Source organism: Pseudophryne corroboree, chromosome 8 (assembly GCF_028390025.1).
Source record: "Pseudophryne corroboree isolate aPseCor3 chromosome 8, aPseCor3.hap2, whole genome shotgun sequence".
In the NCBI taxonomy this organism is placed as follows: Eukaryota; Metazoa; Chordata; class Amphibia; order Anura; family Myobatrachidae; genus Pseudophryne; species Pseudophryne corroboree.
Window position 1 is genome coordinate 300,152,584 of NC_086451.1, and position 18,326 is coordinate 300,170,909.

The 18,326-nt window shown below is 47.1% G+C and overlaps 1 protein-coding gene across 1 annotated transcript in view; it reads right to left on the reverse strand.

The window, feature by feature from the left end:
- Nucleotides 1–18,033, reverse strand: part of UBE2A (ubiquitin conjugating enzyme E2 A) — a 38,417-nt gene extending 20,384 nt beyond the window's left edge. The window contains exons 1-3 of the mRNA XM_063937342.1: nt 17,532–18,033; nt 17,353–17,433; nt 5,467–5,492 (exon numbers count right to left, since the gene is read on the reverse strand). Coding sequence (XP_063793412.1) covers nt 5,467–5,492; nt 17,353–17,433; nt 17,532–17,575 — 151 coding nt within the window. The 5' untranslated portion in view covers nt 17,576–18,033. The remainder of the gene's footprint in view (nt 1–5,466; nt 5,493–17,352; nt 17,434–17,531) is intronic.
- Between the last annotated feature and the right edge of the window lie 293 nt (nt 18,034–18,326).

The following is an 18,326-nucleotide window of genomic DNA, read 5'->3' on the forward strand; positions in this document are numbered from 1 at the left end:
CCCACCTTCCTCGTGGAATGGGCTTTCACTGATCTAGGATGCGGCAGTCCAGCCGCAGAATGTGCAAGCTGAATCGTACTACAAATCCAGCGAGCAATAGTCTGCTTTGAAGCAGGAGCACCCAGCTTGTTGGGTGCATACAGGATAAATAGCGAATCAGTTTTCCTGACACTAGCTGTCCTGGAAACATAAATTTTCAGGGCCCTGACTACGTCCAACAACTTGGAATCCTCCAAGTCCTTAGTAGCCGCAGGCACTACAATAGGTTGGTTCAAATGAAAAGCTGATACCACCTTAGGGAGAAACTGGGGACGAGTCCACAATTCTGCCCTATCCATATGGAAAATCAGATAAGGGCTTTTATATGACAAAGCCGCCAATTCTGACACACGCCTGGCCGAAGCCAAGGCCAACAGCATGACCACTTTCCACGTGAGATATTTCAAATCCACGGTTTTTAGTGGCTCAAACCAATGTGACTTTAGGAAATCCAACACCACGTTGTGATCCCAAGGTGCCACTGGAGGCACAAAAGGGGGCTGAATATGCAGCACTCCCTTAACAAATGTCTGAACATCAGGCAGTGAAGCCAGTTCTCTCTGGAAGAAAATCGACAGAGCCGAAATCTGGACCTTAATGGAACCCAATTTTAGGCCCATAGTCACCCCTGACTGTAGGAAGTGCAGAAAACGGCCCAACTGAAATTCCTCCGTTGGGCCTTCCTGGCCTCACACCACGCAACATATTTTCGCCATATGCGGTGATAATGGTTTGCGGTCACTTCTTTCCTAGCTTTAATCAGCGTAGGGATGACTTCCTCCGGAATGCCCTTTTCCTTCAGGATCCGGCGTTCAACCGCCATGCCGTCAAACGCAGCCGCTGTAAGTCTTGGAACAGACAGGGCCCCTGCTGCAGCAGGTCCTGTCTGAGCGGCAGAGGCCATGGGTCCTCTGAGATCATTTCTTGAAGTTCTGGGTACCAAGCTCTTATTGGCCAATCCGGAACCACGAGTATAGTTCTTACTCATCTCATTATTATTCTCAGTACCTTGGGTATGAGAGGCAGAGGAGGGAACACATACACCGACTGGTACCCCCACGGTGTTACCAGAGCGTCCACAGCTATCGCCTGAGGGTCCCTTGACCTGGCGCAATATCTTTTTAGCTTTTTGTTGAGGCGGGACGCCATCATGTCCACCTGTGGCCTTTCCCAATGGTGTACAATAATTTGGAAGACTTCTGGATGAAGTCCCCACTCTCCCGGGTGGAGGTCGTGCCTGCTGAGAAAGTCTGCTTCCCAGTTGTCCACTCCGGGAATGAACACTGCTGACAGTGCTAACACATGATTTTCCGCCCATTGGAAAATCCTTGTGGCTTCTGCCATCGCCATCCTGCTTCTTGTGCTGCCCTGTTGGTTTACATGGGCGACCGCCGTGATGTTGTCTGACTGGATCAGCACCGGCTGGTGTTGAAGCAGGGGTCTAGCCTTATGTGTAGGGAAGTCTCCTGACTCGACCATAGTCCTTGGAAGTTTCTTCCCTGTGTGACTGCCCCCCAGCCTCGAAGGCTGGCATCCGTGGTCACCAGGACCCAGTCCTGTATGCCGAATCTGCGGCCCTCTTGAAGATGAGCACTCTGCAGCCACCACAACAGCGACACCCTGGCCCTTGGAGACAGGGTTATCAGCCGATGCATCTGAAGATGCGACCCGGACCACTTGTCCAACAGATCCCACTGGAAGATCCTTGCATGGAACCTGCCGAATGGAATTTCTTCGTAAGAAGCTACCATCTTTCCCAGGACTCGCGTGCATTGATGCACCGACACCTGTATTTGTTTTAGGAGGTCTCTGACTAGAGATGACAACTCCTTGGCCTTCTCCTCCTGGAGAAACACTTTTTCCTGTTCTGTGTCCAGAACCATACCCAGGAACAGTAGACGCGTCGTAGAAACCAGCTGCGACTTTGGAATATTCAGAATCCAGCCGTGCTGTTGTAGCACTTCACGAGATAGTGCTACTCCGACCAACAACTGCTCCCTGGACCTCGCCTTTATAAGGAGATCGTCCAAGTACGGGATAATTATAACTCCCTTTTTTCGAAGGAGTATCATCATTTCGGCCATTACCTTGGTAAATACCCTCGGTGCCGGGGACAGACCAACGGCAACGTCTGGAATTGGTAATGACAGTCCTGTACCACAATTTTGAGGTACTCCTGGTGAGGAGGGTAAATGGGGACATGCAGGTAAGCATCCTTGATGTCCAGTGATACCATGTAATCCCCTTCGTCCAGGCTTGCAATAACCACCCTGAGCGATTCCATTTTGAACTTGAACCTTCGTATATAAGTGTTCAAGGATTTCAATTTTAGAATGGGTCTCACCGAACCGTCTGGTTTCGGTACCACAACCATTGTGGAATAGTAACCCCGCCCTTGTTGAAGGAGGGGTACCTTGATTATCACCTGCTGGAGTACAGCTTGTGAATTGCCGCCAGTACTTCCTCCCCTCGAGGGCAGCAGGCAAGGCTGATTTGAGGTAACGGCGAGGGGGAGTCGCCTCGAACTCCAGCTTGTATCCCAGTGATACTACTTGCAGAACCCAGGGATCCAACTGTGAGCGAGCCCACTGGTCGCTGAAGTTCCCGAGACGCGCCCCCAACGCACCTGGCTCCACCTGTGGAGCCCCAGCGTCATGTGGTGGACTCAGAGGAAGCGGGGGAAGATTTTTGATCCTGGGAACTGGCTGTCTGGTGCAGCTTTTTCCCTCTTCCCTTGTCTCTGTGCAGAAAGGAAGCTCCTTTGACCCGCTTGCTTTTCTGAAGCCGAAAGGACTGTACCTGATAATACGGTGCTTTCTTAGGCTGTGAGGAAACCTGAGGTAAAAAAATTTCTTTCCCAGCTGTTGCTGTGGATACGAGGTCCCAGAGACCATCCCCAAACAATTCCTCACCCTTATAAGGAAGAATCTTCATGTGCCTTCTAAAGTCAGCATCGCCTGTCCACTGCCGGGTCCCTAATACCCTCCTGGCAGAATGGACATTGCATTAATTCTGGATGCCAGCCGACAAATATCCCTCTGTGCATCCCTCATATATAAGACGACGTCTTTAATATGCTCTATGGTTAGCAAAATAGTATCCCTGTCCTGACAGGGTAATAGACCACGCTGTAGCAGCACTATCCATGCTGAGGCAATTGCAGGTCTCAATATAGTACCTGAGTGTGTATATACAGACTTCAGGATAGCCTCCTGATTTTTATCAGCAGGCTCCTTCAAAGTGGCCGTATCCTAAGACGGCAGTGCCACCTTTTTTGACAAACGTGTGAGCGCCTTATCCACCCTAGGGGATATCTCCCAACGTGACCTATCCTCTGGCGGGAAAGGGTACGCCATCAGTAACTTTTTAGAAATTACCAGTTTCTTATCGGGGGAACCCACGCTTCTTCACACACTTCATTCACTCATCTGATGGGGGAACAAAACACTGGCTGCTTTTTCTCCCCAAACATAAAACCCCTTTTTTGTGGTACTTGGGTTAATGTCAGAAATGTGTAACACATTTTTCATTGCCGAGATCATGCAACGGATGTACCTAGTGGATTGTGTATATGTCTCAACCTCGTCGACACTGGAGTCAGACTCCGTGTCGACATCTGTGTCTGCCATCTGAGGTAGCGTGCGTTTTTGAGCCCCTGATGGCCTTTGAGACGCCTGGGCAGGCGCGGGCTGAGAAGCCGGCTGTCCCACAGCTGTTACGTCATCCAGCCTTTTATGTAAGGAGTTGACACTGTCGGTTAATACCTTCCACCTATCCATCCACTCAGGTGTCGGCCCCGCAGGGGGTGACATCACATTTATCGGCATCTGCTCCGCCTCCACATAAGCCTCCTCATCAAACATGTCGACACAGCTGTACCGACACACCGCACACACACAGGGAATGCTCTGACTGAGGACAGGACCCCACAAAGCCCTTTGGGGAGACAGAGAGAGAGTATGCCAGCACACACCAGAGCGCTATATATACACAGGGATTAACACTGTAACCGAGTGATTTTCCCAACAGCTGCTTGTATACACAATATTGCGCCTAAATTTAGTGCCCCCCCTCTCTTTTTTACCCTATGTAGTCTGGAAATTGCAGGGGAGAGCCTGGGAGCGATCCTTCCAGCGGAGCGGTGAGGGAAAATGGCGCCAGTGTGCTGAGGGAGATAGCCCCGCCCCTTTTTCGGCGGACTTCTCCCGCTTTTTTGTAGGTATATCTGGCAGGGGATTTTACACATATATAGTCTCTGACTATATTATGTGCAGTTTTGCCAGCCAAGGTACTTAATATTGCAGCCAAGGGCGCCCCCCCCCCAGCGCCCTGCACCCATCAGTGACCGGAGTGTGAGGTGTGCATGGGAAGCAATGGCGCACAGCTGCAGTGCTGTGCGCTACCTTGATGAAGACCGAAGTCTTCTGCCGCCGATTTCCAGGACCGTCTTCTTGCTTCTGGATCTGTAAGGGGGACGGCGGCGCGGCTCCGGACGATCGAGGTCGGGCCCTGTGTTCGATACCTCTGGAGCTAATGGTGTCCAGTAGCCTAAGAAGCCCAAGCTAGCTGCAAGCAGGCAGGTTCGCTTCTTCTCCCCTTAGTCCCTCGATGCAGTGAGTCTGTTGCCAGCAGATCTCACTGAAAATAAAAAACCTAAATTAAACTTTCTTTTTCTAGGAGCTCAGGAGAGCCCCTAGTGTGCATCCAGCTCAGCCAGGCACAAGATTCTAACTGAGGTCTGGAGGAGGGTCATAGAGGGAGGAGCCAGTGCACACCAGGTAGTCCTAAAGCTTTCTTTAGTTGTGCCCAGTCTCCTGCGGAGCCGCCATTCCCCATGGTCCTTACAGAGTCCCAGCATCCACTTAGGACGTCAGAGAAATGTGTGCTGAGCGAACTGCTCAGCACACATCTCTCCCCCCGCTCAGCACAGCGCGATGTGTGCTGAGCGTGCGGGGGGAGACGCTTATTTCACCCAGCGGGTGAAATGAGCGACCTGATAGTTTGAGCCTACATGCAAGCCAATCTAGCGATAGCAATGCGTGGTGCTGCGCATCGCTATCGCTGTGGGGGTACACATGGAGAGATCACTGCTTAAAATCTAAGCAATCTGTTCAGATTGCTTAGATTTTAAGCAGCGATCGCTCCGTGAGTACCCCCCTTAAGGGACAACAGTTGTTTATATGGCTGAGCAAGCAATAGATAGAATAGTTATAAATGTTACACACACAAGGGGGTAAATTTACCAAGATGGGAGTTCTATTTAAGATGGGATGTTGGCCATAGCAACTAATCAGATTCTACTTCTCATTTATCTAGCACCTTCTAGAAGATAATACCTGGAATCTGATTGGTTGCTATGGGCAACATCCCATCTTAAATAGAACTCTCATCTTAGTAAATGTACCCCAAGATCTTTTTTATACTTACCATCTTCAAATGGTGTTCCTTCAGGCCTATGTGGGGGGAAAAAAAATAGACATTAAAAGCATGATTGAGGCAAAGTACTTGTGTAGAGATAGATGTGTAGGGAGTAGTCCAAACTGGCGCTATGCAGCTTAGATGTAACAGATTTCGAAATAAATGTCACATTTAGATAAACAAACAAAAACTGGAAATTTAAAAAATACTGTCATACACCACAAGCGCTAAAATTAGTAAGATATCACCATAACATCCCTTTTGAGTTGAATGGAGAATTCTTTTATCAGAGTTGTGTCCCCGGTTCGACTCAATTGAATGTAAGATCTCCAAACATGGATGACATGAAAAATAGGATAACAAGAACAACCAATGTGTAGTAAATGTTACCAAAGCTTAATATGGTTAATAAAGTAGATAAAGCTCCTCTAAAAGACTGAAGTGAATTCAAAGCGTACACCACTCACACTTTAAAATGGGGGCATTAATCGCATCAAGGTTTCTTTGTGTGGTTAACTTCTCATAACATCCAGTGTGATAATAAGAATTGACTCACCGGTAATTCTATTTCTCGTAGTCCGTAGTGGATGCTGGGAACTCCGTAAGGACCATGGGGAATAGACGGGCTCCGCAGGAGACTGGGCACTCTAAAAGAAAGATTAGGTACTATCTGGTGTGCACTGGCTCCTCCCTCTATGCCCCTCCTCCAGACCTCAGTTAGGGAAACTGTGCCCGGAAGAGCTGACACAACAAGGAAAGGATTTGGAATCCAGGGTAAGACTCATACCAGCCACACCAATCACACTGTACAACTTGTGATAACCATACCCAGTTAACAGTATGAACAACAACTGAGCCTCCTTGTACGGATGGCTCATAATAATAACCCTTTAGTGAAGCAATAACTATATACATGTATTGCAGAGAGTCCGCACTTGGGACGGGCGCCCAGCATCCACTACGGACTACGAGAAATAGAATTACCGGTGAGTAAATTCTTATTTTCTCTGACGTCCTAGTGGATGCTGGGAACTCCGAAAGGACCATGGGGATTATACCAAAGCTCCCAAACGGGCGGTAGAGTGCGGACGACTCTGCAGCACCGAATGAGCAAACTCAAGGTCCTCCTCAGCCAGGGTATCAAACTTGTAGAATTTAGCAAATGTGTTTGAACCCGACCAAGTAGCTGCTCGGCAAAGCTGTAATGCCGAGACCCCTCGGGCAGCCGCCAAAGAAGAGCCCACCTTCCTTGTTGAATGGGCTTTTACTGATTTAGGATGCAGCAGTCCAGCCGCAGAATGTGCCTGCTGAATCGTGCAACAGATCCAGCGAGCAATAGTTTGCTTTGAAGCAGGAGCACCCAGCTTGTTGGGTGCATGCAGGATAAAGAGCGAGTCAGTTTTCCTGACTCCAGCTGTCCTGGAAACATAAATTTTCAAAGCCCGGACTACGTCCAGCAACTTGGAAGCCTCCAAGTCCCGAGTAGCCACAGGCACCACAATAGGTTGGTTCAAATGAAACGCTGATACCACCTTTGGGAGAAATTGGGGACGAGTCCTCAATTCTGCCCTGTCCATATGGAAGATTAGATACGGGCTTTTACATGACAAAGCCGCCAATTCTGACACACGCCTAGCTGAAGCCAAGGCCAACAGCATGACCACCTTCCACGTGAGATACTTTAGCTCCACGGTCTTAAGTGGCTCAAACAAGTGTGATTTCAGGAAAACCAACACAACGTTAAGATCCCAAGGTGCCACTGGAGGCACAAAAGGGGGCTGAATATGCAGCACTCCCTTAACAAACGTCTGAACTTCAGGCAGTGAAGCCAGTTCTTTTTGAAAGAAAATAGATAGGGCCGAAATCTGGACCTTTATGGATCCTAATTTTAGGCCCATAGTCACTCCTGACTGTAGGAAGTGCAGGAATCGACCCAGCTGGAATTCCTCTATAGGGGCCTTCCTGGCCTCACACCAAGCAACATATTTTCGCCATATACGGTGATAATGTTTTGCTGTCACGTCTTTCCTAGCCTTTATCAGCGTAGGAACAACTTCATCCGGAATGCCCTTTTCCGCTAGGATCCGGCGTTACACCGCCATGCCGTCAAACGCAGCCGCGGTAAGTCTTGGAACAGACAGGGCCCCTGCTGTAACAGGTCCTGTCTGAGAGGCAGAGGCCATGGGTCCTCTGAGATCATTTCTTGTAGTTCTGGGTACCAAGTTCTTCTTGGCCAATCCGGAACGATGAGTATAGTTCTTACTCCTCTCTTTCTTACTATCCTCAGTACCTTGGGTATGAGAGGAAGAGGAGGGAACACATAAACCGACTGGTACACCCACGGAGTCATTAGTGCGTCCACAGCTATCGCCTGAGGGTCCCTTGACCTGGCGCAATATTTTTTTTAGCTTTTTGTTGAGGCGGGACGCCATCATGTCCACCTGTGGCAGTTCCCAGCGATTTACAATCTGTGTGAAGACTTCTTGATGAAGTCCCCACTCTCCCGGGTGGAGGTCGTGCCTGCTGAGGAAGTCTGCTTCCCAGTTGTCCACTCCCGGAATGAACACTGCTAACAGTGCTAGCACGTGATTCTCTGCCCATCGAAGAATCCTTGTGGCTTCTGCCATTGCCATCCTGCTTCTTGTGCCACCCTGGCGGTTTACATGGGCGACCGCCGTGATGTTGTCTGACTGAATCAGTACTGGTTGGTTTTGAAGCAGGGGCTCTGCTTGCCTCAGGGCGTTGTAAATGGCCCATAGTTCTAGTATATTTATGTGTAGTGAAGTCTCCAGACTTGACCACTGGCCTTGGAAGTTTCTTCCCTGAGTGACTGCCCCCCATCCTCGGAGGCTTGCATCCGTGGTCACCAGGACCCAGTCCTGTATGCCGAACCTGCGGCCCTCGAGAAGATGAGCACTCTGCAGCCACCACAGCAGAGACACCCTGGCCCTTGGGGACAGGGTGATCAACCGATGCATCTGAAGATGCGATCCGGACCATTTGTCCAACAGATCCCACTGAAAGATCCTTGCATGGAACCTGCCGAAGGGAATTGCTTCGTAAGAAGCCACCATCTTTCCCAGGACTCGCGTGCAGTGATGCACCGACACCTGTTTTGGTTTCAGGAGGTCCCTGACCAGAGATGACAATTCATGGGCCTTCTCCACCGGGGGAAACACCTTCTGCTGTTCTGTGTCCAGAATCATGCCCAGGAAAAGCAGACGCGTCGCAGGAATCAGCTGCGACTTTGGGATATTCAGAATCCAGCCGTGCTGTTGCAACACTTCCCGAGAGAGTGCTACGCTGACCAACAACTGCTCTCTGGACCTCGCCTTTATGAGGAGATCGTCCAAGTACAGGATAATAATAACTCCCTTCTTCCGAAGGAGTATCATCATTTCGGCCATTGCCTTGGTAAATATTCTTGGTGCCGTGGACAGGCCAAACGGCAACGTCTGGAATTGGTAATGACAGTCCTGTACCACAAATCTGAGGTACTCCTGGTGAGGTGGGTAAATGGGGACATGCAAGTAAGCATCTTTGATGTCCAGCGACACCATAAAATCCCCCTCTTCCAGGCTTGCAATGACCGCTCTGAGCGATTCCATTTTGAACTTGAATTTCTTTATATAAGTGTTCAAGGACTTTAAATTCAGAATGGGTCTCACCGAACCGTCCGGTTTCGGTACCACAAACATTGTGGAATAGTAACCCCTTCCCTGTTGAAGGAGGGGGACCTTGATTATCACCTGCTGGAGGTACAGCTTGTGAATTGCCGCCAGTACTACCTCCCTTTCCCTGGGAGCAGCTGGCAAGGCAGATTTGAGGTAACGGCGAGGGGGATTCGCCTCGAACTCCAGCTTGTATCCCTGAGATACAATTTGTACAGCCCATAGATCCACTTGTAAGCGAACCCACTGGTTGCTGAAGTTTCGGAGAGGCGCCCCCACCGCACCTGGCTCCGCCTGTGGAGCCCCAACGTCATGCGGTGGACTTAGTGGAAGCAGGGGAGGATTTTTGTTCCTGGGAACTGGCTGCCTGGTGCAGCTTCTTTCCTCTACCCTTGCCTCTGGCCAGAAAGGATGCTCCTCTGACCCGCTTGCCTTTCTGAGGCCGAAAGGACTGCTCTTGATAATACGGTGCTTTCTTAGGCTGTGAGGGAACCTGAGGCAAAAAAGTCGACTTCCCAGCTGTTGCTGTGGATACGAGGTCCGAGAGACCGTCCCCAAACAATTCCTCACCCTTATAAGGCAAAACCTCCATGTGTTTTTTAGAATCAGCATCACCTGTCCACTGCCGAGTCCATAATACTCTCCTGGCAGAAATGGACATTGCATTAATTCTAGATGCCAGCAGGCAAATGTCCCTCTGGGCATCCCGCATATATAAGAAGACGTATTTTATATGTTCGAGGGTTAGCAAAGCAGTATCCCTGTCGAGGGAATCAATGTTGTCTGACAGGGTATCAGTCCATGCTGCTGCAGCACTACACATCCAGGCTGAAGCAATAGCAGGTCTCAGTAGAGTACCAGAGTGTGTATACACAGACTTCAGGATAGCTTCCTGCTTTCTATCCGCAGGCTCCTTTAGGGCGGCCGTAGCCTGAGACGGCAGTGCCACCCTTTTAGATAAGCGTGTGAGCGCCTTGTCCACCCTAGGGGATGTTTCCCAACGTAACCTATCCGTTGGCGGGAAAGGGTACGCCATCAGTAACCTCTTAGAAATCACTAGTTTCTTATCAGGGGAACTCCACGCTTCTTCACACAATTCATTTAATTAATCAGATGGGGGAAAAGTCACTGGCTGCTTTTTCTCCCCAAACATAATACCCTCTTGGTGGTAACCGGGTTAATGTCAGAAATGTGCAATACATCTTTCATTGCAGTAATCATGCATCGGATGGCCTTTGTAGACTGTACATTTGTCTCATCCTCATCTACACTGGAGTCAGACTCCGTGTCGACATCTGTGTCTACCATCTGAGCTAGCGGGCGTTTATGAGCCCCCGACGGCTTCTGAGTCGCCTGGGCAGGCGCGGGCTGAGACCCCGGCTGTCCCAAGGCTGCTGAGTCATTGAACCTTTTATGTAAGGAGTTGACACTGTCGGTTAAGACCTTCCACATATCCATCCAATCAGGTGTCGGCCCCGTCGGGGGCGACACCACATTTATCTGCCCCTGCTCCGCCTCCACGTAACCCTCCTCATCAAACATGTCGACACAGCCGTACCGACACACCGCACACACACAGGGAATGCTCAGACTGCGGACAGGACCCCACAAAGTCCTTTGGGGAGACAGAGAGAGAGTATGCCAGCACACACCACAGCGCTATATTACACAGGGATTCACACTATAAAAAGTGATTTACCCAATAGCTGCTTAAATATCTTATTTGCGCCTAAATTTATGTGCCCCCCCTCTCTTTTTTTCCCTTCTTGTATCAGGATACTGCAGGGGAGAGCCTGGGGAGCTGCTTCCAGCGGAGCTGTAAAGGGAAAATGGCGCTGGTGTGCTGAGGAAGAAGGCCCCGCCCCCTCAGCGGCGGGCTTCTGTCCTGCGTTTTCTGTAACTTAATGGCGGGGGTTTTTACACATATACAGTTAACTGACTGTATTATGTTTATTTTATGCCAAAAGGTATTATAATTGCTGCCCAGGGCGCCCCCCCCCCCCCAGCGCCCTGCACCCTACAGTGACCAGAGTGTGTGGTGTGCTGTGGGAGCAATGGCGCACAGCTGCAGTGCTGTGCGCTACCTTAATGAAGACAGGAGTCTTCTGCCACTAATTTCATCGCTTCTCTTCTGTCTTCTGGCTCTGCAAGGGGGACGGCGGCGCGGCTCCGGGAACGGACGATCGAGGTCAGGCCCTGTGTTCGAACCCTCTGGAGCTAATGGTGTCCAGTAGCCTAAGAAGCACAAGCTAGCTGCAAACAGGTAGGTTTGCTTCTCTCCCCTCAGTCCCACGTAGCAGTGAGTCTGTTGCCAGCAGATCTCACTGAAAATAAAAAACCTAACAAATACTTTCTTTTCTAGTAAGCTCAGGAGAGCCCACTAGGAGCACCCAGCTCTGGCCGGGCACAGATTCTAACTGAGGTCTGGAGGAGGGGCATAGAGGGAGGAGCCAGTGCACACCAGATAGTACCTAATCTTTCTTTTAGAGTGCCCAGTCTCCTGCGGAGCCCGTCTATTCCCCATGGTCCTTACGGAGTACCCAGCATCCACTAGGACGTCAGAGAAACATAGGGAACTCAGCCAGACAAACAAATAGTTTGTTATGGATTCCTGATGGAGACAAATGATGCGTACCCCAACACTCACACTCAGAAGGCTGGTATGAAACACATAAAGGTATCTTTCTCTCCTTAGGGGGAGAATAGTAGTCTGGAATGGCGTACCACAACTCACAATTTGAGGTACAGTGTAACTCCTATCAAGGTATCTTTGAGTTCTGGGTGAAGATTCAACTTGTAGTTTTAACTTTGTTCATGAAGTCTCCAGACGTGAATCATATAGAAAAATAACAGAGAGCAACCAATGTGTAGTAGGTATTGCTAGTATTAGGTGCAATAAATAAAGAATCTCTGAAAATAAAATGAATTCAAGGTGTACCCCACTCACACATAAATTGGAAGCTTTAAATACATAAAGGTTTCTTTGGGAGAATTCTATTCTACGGTGAAACATACATTGAACTCAGCAAACCATAGGGATACTTTCAATGAAAAATAGTTAGTGCGTACCCCAACACTCTCACTCAGAGGGCGGGTAAAAAGCTCATAAAGGTATCTTTATCGCCTCAAAATATGGACAATAATTCAGTATGGCGTACCCCAACTCACAATTCGATGTACTGTGTGCCTCCTATCAAGGTATTTTTAAGTTCCAGGTAGGAAGTGCGACTTGTGGTTCGAACCATGTAGTTTTCCACAAACCCCAAAACGAAAAAAAATGATGGCACTCACAACGGAGTAAAAAGTAAGGGGTTACAGATATTTATTTAACAGTACATGAAAAAAACATGGGAGGTGGATATGTGGAAAATAACCATACCCAACAATACATAGAGAAAAACAATAAAAACGGCAAAGAGAGATATTATCCTCTTTCGAAAAATAAAAAGCAAAAATATTTAAAAAGAAGCAATAAAAATCCGGACAATATGCTACTCACACTCCTTCTGTCTGACAGAAGGAGTGTGAGTAGCATATTGTCCGGATTTTTATTGCTTCTTTTTAAATATTTTTGCTTTTTATTTTTCAAAAGAGGATAATATCTCTCTTTGCCGTTTTTATTGTTTTTCTCTATATATTGTTGTGTATGGTTATTTTCCACACATCCACCTCCCATGTTTTTTTCATGTACTGTTAAATAAATATCTGTAACCCCTTACTTTTCACTCCGTTGTGAGTGCCATCATTTTTTTTCGTTTTGGGGTTTGTGGAAAACTACATGGTTCGAACCACAAGTCGCACTTCCTACCTGGAACTTAAAAATACCTTGATATGAGGCACACAGTACATCGAATTGTGAGTTGGGGTACGCCATACTGAATTATTGTCCATATTTTGAGGCGATAAAGATACCTTTATGAGCTTTTTACCCGCCCTCTGAGTGAGAGTGTTGGGGTACGCACTAACTATTTTTCATTGAAAGTATCCCTATGGTTTGCTGAGTTCGATGTATGTTTCACCGTAGAATAGAATTCTCCCAAAGAAACCTTTATGTATTTAAAACTTCCAATTTATGTGTGAGTGGGGTACACCTTGAATTCATTTTATTTTCAGAGATTCTTTATTTATTGCACCTAATACTAGCAATACCTACTACACATTGGTTGCTCTCTGTTATTTTTCTATATGATTCACGTCTGGAGACTTCATGAACAAAGTTAAAACTACAAGTTGAAATCTTCACCCAGAACTCAAAGATACCTTGATAGGAGTTACACAGTACCTCAAATTGTGAGTTGTGGTACGCCATTCCAGATTACTATTCCCCTCCTAAGGAGAGAAAGATACCTTTATGTGTTTCATACCAGCCTTCTGAGTGTGAGTGTTGGGGTATGCATCATTTGTCTCCATCAGGAATCCATAACAAACTATTTGTTTGTCTGGCTGAGTTCCCTATGTATCACACTGGGTGTTATGAGAATATGAGAAGTTAACCACACAAAGAAACCTTGATGCGATTAATGCCCCCATTCTAAAGTGTGAGTGGGGTACGCTTTGAATTCACTTCAGTCTTTTAGAGGAGCTTTATTTACTTTATTGACCATATTAAGCTTTGGTAACATTTACTACACATTGGTTGTTCTTGTTATCCTATTTTTCATGTCATCCATGTTTGGAGATCTTACATTCAATTGATCCGAACCGGGGACACAACTCTGATAAAAGAATTCTCCATTCAACTCAAAAGGGATGTTATGGTGATATCTTACTAATTTTAGCGCTTGTGCTGTATGACAGTATTTCAAATTTCCAGGCAAAGTACTTGTGTAGTTTATATGAAGGTTACTAGTGAGGGGGCTCCAATAAGCCTGTCCACTCACCAACACGTAAGGAGTTTCTCAGCTTGAATAAGGCACAGTGGTTAACATTGCTGCCTTACAGTGGTTGTGGTCATGGGTTCTAGATCAATCAGAGCCCTCCTGGTTTGGCATTAAATATTATTGCCCTTGTAAATTGATGAGAACTGACAAGTGGTGGTTGTGAAGACCCACAAGCTTAGTCAATATACCCGCTACAGTTAATTGGACCCTGATGTATGTCCCTGTGGTATTATATCTACAATGTACGCTCCACTGGAGCAGCAGCTGATGGAAATTATTAGATATCCTCTGTAAAGCACTTCATTTTATGTCATTTCCACATAAATAACTTCATAATAATAGATAGCAATGAAACTGAATTGTCATGGACTATTATGTGGGTTGTATAGATGTTTTATCTACAAATGTCATGAATGAATGCATTCAGAAGTTTAGTGGCAGGAGGTGGTACTTTATTGCTGTATTCTGATTGGCTGTAAGAACTGCTTCACTTAAGCATACTGCCCCATGCTACATGACCAAAAAATAAATAAAAATGATTACATCATAGCAACACAATCTCTACGTGATTTTACTTTAGGCGGTTTATTTAGCAAGCGTCGGGTTCAAAAGCCCAACACTTCCGATCATGTTTTGCTAGTTAAAACATTGCCTTTTTACCATTTGTGCATAAACATGATCAGAAGCGCTTAGTTTTTGAATCGGACACTCAGAAAATAAAACCCTAGATGTAGTTCAGCCACTACTGGTTTTACCAAGCCTGCCAATGCAATGTAGGTTATTTTTGTTTAAGGATACCAAATTTACTCATAGAAAATGAAAACACCATAAATAAAAGCAAACACAGTGTCATTACATGATGTTACACTAGATACAAAAGGCACCAAATGCAAAAAGCTGCCAAGGTGTTTAGCTTTCAGTCAACAATTGTTTATATTGGTAAAGATAAAAACATAGCAAAAAAACAAACAAAAACAAAGTGGAACTGGCTGTGATATAGTGAGTGGGGGGTTGATGACCACGGGTAATTGTATCACCGGGGACTATCCTATTAGCCCCAATGCAGTGGGCTCCCCCCACTACCCGATGCTGGCACTTATCGCGGATAAGTATAATCCGTGATAAGCGAATGCCGGAGCCTTATCCCCGGTCCCATGTGTTTTTGAGCAATTGCGGGTGCGTTTTCAGACGATGAAAATGGACTCTAATTGGATACCGCGATAATGACCACCAGTCAGTAATTGCAAAATCCGTCCGTTTTCACCCACCAAAAACGGATTGGATACCCCTCATGTCAAGTACACAATTGTAGACGTACTGGTAAGGATGGGATAGTAAAAGCGGATGTCAGACCATAGCAAAGGGAAAAATAAATCTGCTTTCAGGCAAAAACACTAATGACCTACAGAATTACAAAAAAAGGTTTACTAAAAGACACTCTTTTGGCCATGTTACATAGGAAACACTGAATATTTTTTTCCATCCAGGTTAAAAAAAAACAAAACAAAAAAAGGGGGAGGGTGCCAGACGGGTTTTCCATGTAACTCCACAGTGCATTTGCACTGAAGATTACATGCATTGCTCCCAGTAATGGGTTACTACAAGAGAGATCAGAAGACCAGCCTCAGAACACTGCTGTTTTCCTTGTAGGAAAAACACAGGATTCAATCCCTCCCATGTGAAAGTACTCATAACATATGTTCCACGACTACACTTCCTGATATATGCAGACATCAGAACGTCAGCACAAAGGCTTTAAATATTTATCACATTTCTTTTCTGCCTGTCTTTCACATCTGCCAGCAGCTAAACAGTATAGGTCTGGCCAAAAGATTAATTTTAATGTCATTAGGAAGTCAACGCTGTGTTGTAGGTGAATACAGACAATACCAAAGAACACAAACATACAAAAACAGAACAAAAAGGCATTTGCATCACTTGGTCTATATTAACTCTTGCAAGTATGTCAGTCACGTCCTACAGTAGCTTGTTTATAGACTTCATCCACATAGTGGCCTCTTACACGTGGAGCTCAGGGGTCTTGGAATTGTTATGCGGTTGGCATTCATACTGTCAACAAGCAGTATGGGTTAATTATCATCACTACCATTGGACTGGCGGCAGCTTTAACACTTGTTGATCTCCCAGTGCAGGCGGTCCAAGGTCCCTATACTGCTTTTCAAAGTTATGAATGTATCCTTGGAATTTTATATTAAACATTAATTTAGACTGTATAGTTAGAAGGGCACTCAACCTAATGTTCAGAAGGAGGCATGAAAGGTAAATATTGCACATTGAGTTGTCCTAGGGTTCAAATTCTCATGATTATTGTAATTCAATTCTGGTAACCAAAGACAGAATGGAGTGAAAGCACAATTAGTGGATGGCAATGGTTCCAACTGTTTGGGGATAAAAAAAAAACAACTTGAATTTCACGCCAACCAAATCTACACCAGGACTTGACAGTGAATAGTGGGCTTGATCTTCTGTCAAACACAAGTCCAAATGTAGATGCATCTAGTGATTTTTAGCAAACTACATTTCTGGGAGTAAAACGGGCTGCCATCTTGAAATGCATGCAAGAGATTGTGTTAGTGTCACTGGTGTGCAGCCAGACACCCACGCACTTCTGTGATGTGCATATGATGAAGGAACGTCCATTTCTGTTGGATGTTTGAAACCCAGCATGGGGCAGGTGTAAATGTATTTATTTATTAACAGTTTCTTATATAGCGCAGCATATACCGTTGCGCTTTACAATTAGAACAACAGTAATGGAACAAAACTGGGTAAAAACAGACAGAGAGGTAGGAAGGCCCTGCTCGCAAGCTAATGTCTAATGATGATGGCACGAAGCCGTACGGATCAGCATAAGGTAGTAAATCTAGCAGCCGTTGATGTCTGCGCTTGCACCTGCTTATCGTCCAACACGGAAGCAGGCCCAGTGTTTGCACTTTAATATGTGGCATGTATACTCATTTTGTTAATATCATATATTGTAGATGAGTATTGTATGTATCTAGGAGGAGGCGTCACACACAAACACAACATTTATGATAGGCTGCATCTTATGCTTGGTAATCCCACTCTCCCATAACCATATGAAGTTGGGGATCCTAGTGGGGGGAACTCGGTAACACACTTTACCTAGGTGGCAGTGCAGCTTAGTGTGTGTTGGAGTAAATATACTTTGCAATGAGAGGATCATTTTATGGCTTTAACTGTTAATGATTATTGTAGCGGATTCTGTGTGGGGTCACTGCTGGCTGTGATGTGGGGCCACTGCTGGCTGTGATGGGGGGGGAGGGGGGGGGGTTGAATCTCACCCTGCAGCGAGTCCTTACCCAAATATGACTGCATTCCAGACCATGATGTTGTTCTCGGAGGGGGCACCGCTCACCCCTGCAGGGGGGTCCTCCTGGAGCCTGAGAGAGACAGCCAGACACAGCATTAGCTATGGTTACACCCCACTGCCCCCCGATCCGGCGCCCGCAGGGAGGCGTCATATTGTACTGTCACTTACCTTTTAAAGTCTCTCATAAGGCGCCGTCTGGCCGGAGTTGACATTTGTTGTCGCTGCTACCGGATATAAATAAGACGGAGGTGTCCGTACACCGGGCCTGGGAGATGAGCTGCGGGCGGGGACTAAGCACGGGAAAAGGGGGATCAGGTAAGTCACCCCTAGGAGACCGGGCCGGCAGTAGGACCTCAGCAGTCTCTCTCTCTTCCGGGAGCTCCCGACCCTGGCGGAGGAATATATGATTGCACAGCAAGAGAAAGAAAAACAAGTCCTGTGCTTCTGGCACCACAACCCGGCCAGTTCCACAGAGGGGGAGGTGACACACTCACTATTCTGTCTGTAAGCCCTTCCACGCGTATGGCAGCACTAAGCACAGGTTAGATGTGTAGGTATCTTACTATATTAGTACACGAGTACCATGACCCTGTATTTAGTAAAATGGGAACAGTATGTATTTGCCTGTACCTACAGACACCCCTACGTGACGCGTGGTATGGCCCGCTCCGTTGTGTCACCTAAACAGCTGCTCCGCCGAGGGGACGTCATCTGACCACACCCCTCGCCGATGACTGACAGACAGAGTAGCTGTAAAGTGGCTGAGGCTGAGCGGTGCGAGGCCGTAGGTGGTGGCCGGCGAACGTCACTGTCTGAGTGTGAGGCTTGGGCCGCGCAGCAACGGCGGCATCCGCATCTGCCGCCCTGTGCGGTACTATAATAGGGGAGTACGTGTATGTAGCACCAGACATGCCAACATGACCCCTTCCACCAGGTATAAAATGGATTGCTCCTGGTCTTCCC